At 32.2% G+C, this 7,894-nt stretch overlaps 1 protein-coding gene across 2 annotated transcripts; it reads right to left on the bottom strand.

The window, feature by feature from the left end:
- Positions 1-2,824: 2,824 nt before the first annotated feature.
- Positions 2,825-5,143, bottom strand: LOC149542728 (Calcium-dependent lipid-binding (CaLB domain) family protein). 2 transcript variants are annotated; one of them, XM_089797608.1, is made up of 2 exons: positions 4,932-5,143; positions 2,825-4,570 (listed from the first exon to the last, which is right to left on the bottom strand). In XM_089797608.1, exon 2 carries the CDS (start codon positions 4,566-4,568, stop codon positions 3,123-3,125), a length of 1,446 nt encoding a protein of 481 aa, XP_089653734.1. In that variant the 5' UTR covers positions 4,569-4,570; positions 4,932-5,143; the 3' UTR covers positions 2,825-3,122. The 2 variants fall into 2 exon arrangements, with proteins under 2 accessions (XP_089653734.1, XP_089653733.1); XM_089797607.1 differs by having other exon boundaries at positions 5,088-5,143.
- Between the last annotated feature and the right edge of the window lie 2,751 nt (positions 5,144-7,894).

The following is a 7,894-nucleotide window of genomic DNA, read 5'->3' as shown; positions in this document are numbered from 1 at the left end:
GCGATGGTAAAGTAGCAAGTAGCAATGGCGTTATCATGACCACCAAGGTTCAAATCTCCCACTAGACCATTATGATCACAAGCTTGTGCCTTCATTGATCTAATGCACTTGCAAGTTTGAAACTATTCCTTCACATTATATGTTAAATGTACATTATATAATTACTTAGAGGAATAACTTCTATGGCAATAAGAAATGGAGTATGATGGCCTAAGTGTGTTAAAAAATAACTATTGAGGCCAACATATACTTAATAATTAATAAAACCAAAATAAATTTAAAATAAAACAAATTCTTACTTAAACCAAAATAACAATAGTTGTGAGAATCAAAATAAAGAATACCATATTAAATAGTTCTAAAGTAAATTAAAATTGCTCAAAACAAAAACTAAAGAATTATACAAATCAAAATAGTGAAAGGTGATCTTTTAAAAATATTATTGAAAAAAAAAGAATTCTTACGTAATGTAAAATAATTTAAGTAAATATATAATAAATAATAATAATAAAAATAAATACTAAAATTTTAAAAATTCTAAAATAGTAAGTAAAATAAGCTAATGCTTTTACTAAATGAAACTAGCCTACTTAGTGTTTCTGAAAATCTATGTAAAACATGCATTAAGATAAATATCTTCCTCATATTTTACATAGATTTTAAAGATGTGCGTGCTAGTATATATAATATAATATACACATTGGTCTGCCCTAGTGAACAACTCAGCTTTAAACTTTTACTTTAGAATTTAAAAATGTTTATTTAAATTGAAGACTTCAGAAATTATTATTAATTATTTTTAGTTTAGATTTGAAATTTAATTCTTTAAATCTATTTAACATTTATCTTTAAAAAAATTAAAAATTTATTTACTTTTTAATAATTTAAATTTATTTGACTTCTAATATTTTTTATACATTTAAGTTTTCTGATTTCTAAATATATTCACATTTTAATATTCTTAAATTTATTAATTATTATTTCGTTTATTATATGTATGTTAAGGAGTTTATCTACAATTTATTTCCATTAAGACTAAAAGTAAAATGTGTATATATTGTAAAATAATTTTTTTATGCACAAACTGTCAAAAGCAAAATTAAACCAACCCCAAAAAGACATTTTGCTGATTCAATGTTACCAAACCCAAACTACTTGCTTAGCTTCCATCTTTGTCTTTATCTCTTTTCTAACTACTCCATTTTGTCCCCGACTGTTTCTTCCTTAAAGTCATTTTGACAAGATTTTACCTGCCATTTGCTTGTTAATAATTGATCCAATAAAGACCCACATTCGTTTCTCAGTTTCCTTTCCTTGATGCAATCAAAATTAGATCTTTTCGGTTAGTTATTGAGGCTATTTCTAAACCAAATAACAAGACATGAAACTGTAGCAAATGCTTACTGTTTCCTTCATTGTTCCATCTTGTCAAAGAATCCAAATAGAGGGTTCATATAGATAGAATAAAAAGGTGAGTTATCAAAGTCCAGTGACATACAACTAACAAAAGTGTGCATGTCTAGACCATAATGCTTTCCCAAATGTCAGCATCAAGAAGCAGTCCAGCTATGTTAATTGTTCCAGAAAAAGAACTACCTAGATACTTCTCCAATCCACTTCCACCAATAATGGGAATAGGAGTTCAGCATATTCAAGCAAGAACAGCATAAACCTATGATTATCAAATCAGTGAACTGGGTTGACCAAATAGGATGGGACACTACCAAGCAAAAGACCCCAGTTCAAGCCCCCGTGAGCTATGAGCCCCAATTATCACATAGTATATAAGCTCAAACTTTCTTAGTATCAATAACAGAATGGCATGATGGAGCACTACCATGCAAAAGACTCAGGTTAATTCCCCAGTGAGCTATGAGCGCTTGTTACCACAAGTAAAATAGCTCAAGGTTCTTAACATTGGAATTGTTACAGAACTGGAAGAAATTTAACAAAACTCATTTAAACCCTGCAGTGCATGCATATTATAGTGAGTTGCCTTCTTCTTCTGCTCCCAATAACAAGACATTTTGTTCTACATTTTAATAAGAACTAAATCTACGATCACTTCGTTGCAACATATGATGTTCATTACAAACAAATTTGAATGCTACCTCTTTTTTCAAAATGTGAACAACAAAACTGCCAAACGAGATTCAGACAGAATATAGCCAGACACAAAGCATGAAGATATTCTCATATCTCCAATATCCAAAAAACAAAAAGATGTTTCATTCTTGTCAAATAACTAAACAAAATTAATAACTACAATGCAATAACCAACTAAACAAACTAATTACCAACACAGGGTCAGACAGACAGTAGGTACCCAGTAGGCAAAGGGGATCAAACCTTATGTTTCAAGTTTCAACTTAAGTATCAGTCAGTCAGACCCTAAAAATGAATGAATCATTATTAGAAGAAAATCATTTAACATCTCTTTTCAATTAAAAATGTGTCACTATTTAGGAAGGCATATAATTCCAATACATGTAGTGTTATAGTAAATATAAAACCATATGCCTGTATGCCAATGTAAAGATTGTTTGCTTCAGATCAAGGAAAAACAAATGCGCATAAATTAACTGCAAAAATTCAACTTCATCCCTGTAGTCCAATTAAAAATAGTAATTACCATCGTAATTTAGCATTAAAATCAAGAACAGAATCATTAACCTGAATTAAACAATGGAAACCTCCATTTCATGTTTCTCATTTCACAAACAATAATATGGTAAACACTACACTCCTGTTCAATGATGATAGCATAAACAAATTATAAAAGTGGAAAATAGAAGAGATGAAGACTGTAGATATAGACAGGATGTGTAAAATATGTCTGTATAATATATCAAACTAAAACAGGACTTGCACATGACGTGTAGTGAATACATATGCATTTAATCTCCCTTAGATGAATGGGGATACTCCTACTTAGCAGCTCTATAAAATTATGCCTAATCCTGATTCTCATAAATATCAGTGCATGAAGTTAAGAACAACCATACCTGTTCAACTGTTCACATTATTATAATACAGGCTAGTCCAAATTATTATCCATTTGTATCTATAAATACTATTTAATTTCCTGCAGCCTTAGCTGTATTATTCTTGATCTTCAGGTGTCAAAAGAATGCTCGACTTCCGTAGTAAACTCTGGCACCTTCCTTCTTTCCAGTTTCCATCTTTTTCTGTTTCGATGTAGTGTCAGTATTATCATCAGATTCATTTGTTTCAATATCCATTGGAAGTTTCATCTTTGCCAGTGACTCGGTAAATTGTTGCATGCTCTTCATATACATATCAACAATCTGTTGCTGCACAACAGTCTGGTCAGGTTCAAGATTTATGCTTAGCAGAGGTTTTGTAAATATTGGATCTGAGTTACTTTCAGTCATCCTAGTTTCAGCACTTGACCCAGTACCTTCCTTATCTGTATCCTCCTCCGAAGACAAAGTTCTCTGGTTGTCACCAGAGGTGTTACCATTTGCAGAAGTTGGAGTCTCAGCGGAACTTTCAAATGTTGGAATCGTGGCAGGTGATGAACCATGTGAATGAGAAGACTCCCCCACTGAGCTGCTCTTCTGCTCCCCAAAATCAAGGAAATTGTGCTCTTCACTTAAACTTGTAGTTGTGGAACTTACAATTCCCGTGTGGGATGAATTTTCACCATCGGTTGGGTTCCTGTAAGCAAACAGATTAGTTTCCTGCGTTGAAGAATGGGGATCTCCATGTTTCTCCTCCTCCACATTCTGTGACATGTCATAATCATCCTCTGCAATGGGACTAGCGCCTAAATGTAAAAATGTCACTCCAGAAAATCCAGTCTGATCTGCTCCCTGGAATTCAGATTTTGACTCATTCTCCATCTTTATTTCATTAGATGCCATCTTGAAATACTCTGAGACCAGTTGCTCATTCTCTCTTGCAATCTCCATGTCTGGAAATTCAATGCTACCATAATCAACAGGTCTCAACTCCTCTGAGCTCCGATCAAGCAGCACAACCTCTGAGCTTATGGACGCTGGAGAAAGTGCCAAATTGGTGCTAGCAAAAGAGTTCCCGTGACAGTCAGATGACGATAATCCACGGTACTGAAGTGTTAACCTAACAGTTCCAGCAGGAGAATGAAAAAGGTCAGTGGAGGACAGTGCAAAATCTTGAGTCAATTTACCCTTTCCCACCACAGAGGATAGCGGAACCAAAGCGAACCCTAGCAGCTGATCTTCAAGATAATTCTTTGCCCGACTCAACATCCACATTTCACATTTCATCACTGCATCTCGCTGAGCGATTTTTATTTGCAAATTTTGGTCAAACTGAGGGTTTTTGCCACCGCATTTTACAATTGCGGTGGATAAAGTATCATCAGGGCTGCAAGTGAGGGAAAACTTTGCATACACATCTTGATTATCGTAAATGCAGATATTATGAATGTTCCTCGCATGATGGACAAAAATATTCAAAATGCCTGCAAAGTCTACCCGGTCTTCCTCACCTTGCCTGATCCTTTCACCGCCAGTGTTCAGGCCGTACGGGTACCGCCCGGAATTAGCGGAGTAGGAAGCCATTCCTACGGAGAAAGAACAAAGCAAACAAATAAACAAAACCCACAAAGAAACCCCTCTTATATCCAAGCACTGAACATATACAAAAACTGCAAAATGTTCTAAAAATTGATTTCTTTCGCTGGAAGCACTGAACTACATATTAAAAAAAACTGCAAAAGATCCAAAAACTGATTTCTTTAACTGTAGGTTCCGAAACACACGAGATTTACCCAAAGGCTCAGAAAAATGGAAAAGCGGTAGCAGAATTTCAAATAAAAGAACAAAATGTACTCTATACAGCACCGGGATCAAAGATTCAGGTCTTCCACCAACCAAATTGTACAGAAATTAAAATAAAGGCCCAAGATATACTCTATGCAGTACCAGAATCAAAGATTCAAGCCTCCCACCAACCAAATTGGAAATAATTTGAAACAAAAGGACAAGATATTCTCCATACAGTACTGGAATCAAAGACTCAAGCACACCCTCAACCAAATCGAACAATTTGACAGAGGAATCAAAGCAAAAAAGACTCACTTGAAGCGCGTCCGAATCGATCCTTGGGCAAATGGGGGGGAGCGAAAGGCGAGAACAAGGGTGTGAAAGTAGTTGGCAGGTTTCTTCCATGGTGGGCTGCTCCACTGAGTGCGAATAGGGGGAAGGGTCCCTGTCAGGCCCCACCAGCAGCGCCGCCTCCATCTCGAAAGCTTGCTTTCAGACTATCCCACCTCCGTCTCCATCTCCTTCTTTGACCGCTTCTCACGAGACGTGTCCTGCACTCCCACTCTCCACGTTCATTCCTGCTGACTCGGAAACGGAACAGGGCCATGCCTGTCGCTCTTCATACCTCTGCACAACGGAAAATTTTAAGGATGTGAGGTAAGGTTAGGTTTTTTCCAACTGTGCCCCCCTTCAATTATTGTCGATTCTCCTCCCGGATGTTCACATTTGCCGGATAGTTGTCTGTGTGCAGTCTTTTTCGGAGAGGTTGGAAAAACTGACCCCATTTTTCAGGTATTGAAAAATCTGACCGTTTTATGAGGGGTTGAAAATTCTATGTATTGAGTCTGTATTAGAAGCATCCAACGCTCTTGGGTTATATGTAGTTTTGTATTTATATTCTTTAATGTGATGAGTGTTTGAGGTTTATAAGTTTAATCTAAGTTTTTTTAATTGATTTTAGTGTTCTTATCAAAGTTGACTTAAAGATATATATATATATAACAATTTTAATAAATATTAATATCTTATTATATTTTTGTTTTTTTATAATACGTATGTTACTTTAATATTTAAATTTGGTTTATCCTCATTCCAAGTTAATTTAATTTGAAGTAGTTAAATCATATATAAAATATAAAAGATCATAAGGAGATCTATAACCTATTTATCTAGATTATGCATTGAAGAGTGTTAGTTTGAGAAAATTTAGATTTATTCTCAATTTCAAATTAATTTAATTCATTTAGTTGTTATGCTATATCTTTTAAGTTGAAGTTTTTAAATAGTGTGTCCAAGCTATGGTTAAAAGAACATTGTTTAAAGATCATTTTAGTTATCACTTCTTACCATCCACAATTACTAGATCACGACATCTTATAATAATAATTACTCGATGTACTTAAAATCATAACCTCCTACCAAACCCAATTTTAAACTCTTCCAACATTGATTCAATAAAGCTAACTTTTTAAAACCTTCTCAATCATTTCCTATCATTTATATCTCTTTATTTTGTAATTCACTCTTGATTAAATAAATTGGACATTTTTAGATAGTCATCATACCTTGATATGCACTGAATATCTCTTAGGAGCATCCAATGGTCTTGGATTACATGTAGTTTCTTAAAAGTGTCTTTGTACTTTTATATTTATATTATTTCATGTGATGGGTTTTAGGGGTTTATAGGTTTAATATATGTTTTTCATTAGTTTTAATGTTCCTATCAATATACATTTGTGCCTACTTCTATTTTTGTTGATTCGAGATTTTCACATTTGTCCCATATATGTCTCACTATAAACAGATCCGAGGTTTTTGCAAAATCTAACCATTTTTGAAGTATTAAAATATCTATTTACAAGGTTTTTAGATATGTATCATACATTGATATGTATTGAATCTCTCTTAGAAACATCCAATGCTCTTGAATTATATGTAGTTTTATATTTATATTCTTTAATACACTGGTGTTTAAGGTTTATAAGCTTGATCTATGTTTTCTATTGGTCTTATCAATGTTGACTTTAAAAAATTATATATTCTTAAATCTTAATAATATTATTTCTTTATTTCAATATAAATTTAAACGAATAATAATGATTTTTTATTCTTTATTTTAATTTTTTTTATAAAAAATTAGTCATTACTAATATTATATATGTGTGCCTTAAAACTAGGAGCATAGTCAAATGGTCATACATTAAATCAATTTAATTTCTTTTAGTCTTTACATTATTACTTTCAAGAGAAGCTTTTGAATAGTGGGTCCAAGCTATGGTAAAAAGGACATTGGTGAAAGACCATTTCTAACTATCATTCAACATTTATTACCATCTAGAATCATCCACTTACAATAGCTCATAATTACTTTATGCAACTAAAATAGGTAATGAACCCAATTTTGAACCCTACAAACATTAATTAAATAAAGTTGATTTGTTTAAAACCTTTTCAATTATTTCTTAATATTTATATCTCTTTCTTTTATAGTTCAAATTTGACATTTTTATAATAAATAAATTTAACATTTTTAGATGTGTATTGAATTTCTCTTACAAGAATCCAATGTTCTTGGATTACATGTAGTTCACATTTGTAATTTTATATTTATATTATTTTATGTGATGGGTTTTTGAGGTTTATAAGTTTAATATGTGTTGTTCATTAGTTTTAATGTTCCTATCAATGTTGACTTTAAAAATCATATGATTTTTTAATTTTTACAATATTTGTTTTTTACTTTAACATAAGATTAGTAAATGATGTTTAATACTTATAATATGTATTTTAATATTCATAGTTATATTTTATTTATTCTCATTTCAAGTTAATTTAGTTTGAAGCAATTTACATGTGAATAAAAAGTCAAGCATCTAACATCACCTTGAAAGAATTACATTTAATTTTAATTTTTAAATCAATTTCATTTCATTTAGTCCTTATTGCTTTCACATAGAAGCTTTTTGAACAATGTGTCCAAGCTATGGTTAAAAGGACATTGTTAAAAGGTCATTTTCTAACTAATATACAACATTAATTATGTAGTGTCCACCCGTAGTTTGTTTTTTGAACTCTTTTAGGTTGATTCTTCATGCATGTTATAGTTTAGAGATACTTGA

The sequence above is a fragment of the Cupressus sempervirens genome, chromosome 8, assembly GCF_028749045.1.
Source record: "Cupressus sempervirens isolate cs-2001-9-10 chromosome 8, ASM2874904v1, whole genome shotgun sequence".
In the NCBI taxonomy this organism is placed as follows: Eukaryota; Viridiplantae; Streptophyta; class Pinopsida; order Cupressales; family Cupressaceae; genus Cupressus; species Cupressus sempervirens.
The sequence above is the reverse complement of the archived record's forward strand: the minus strand, read 5'-3'. Positions and strand labels throughout refer to the sequence as shown.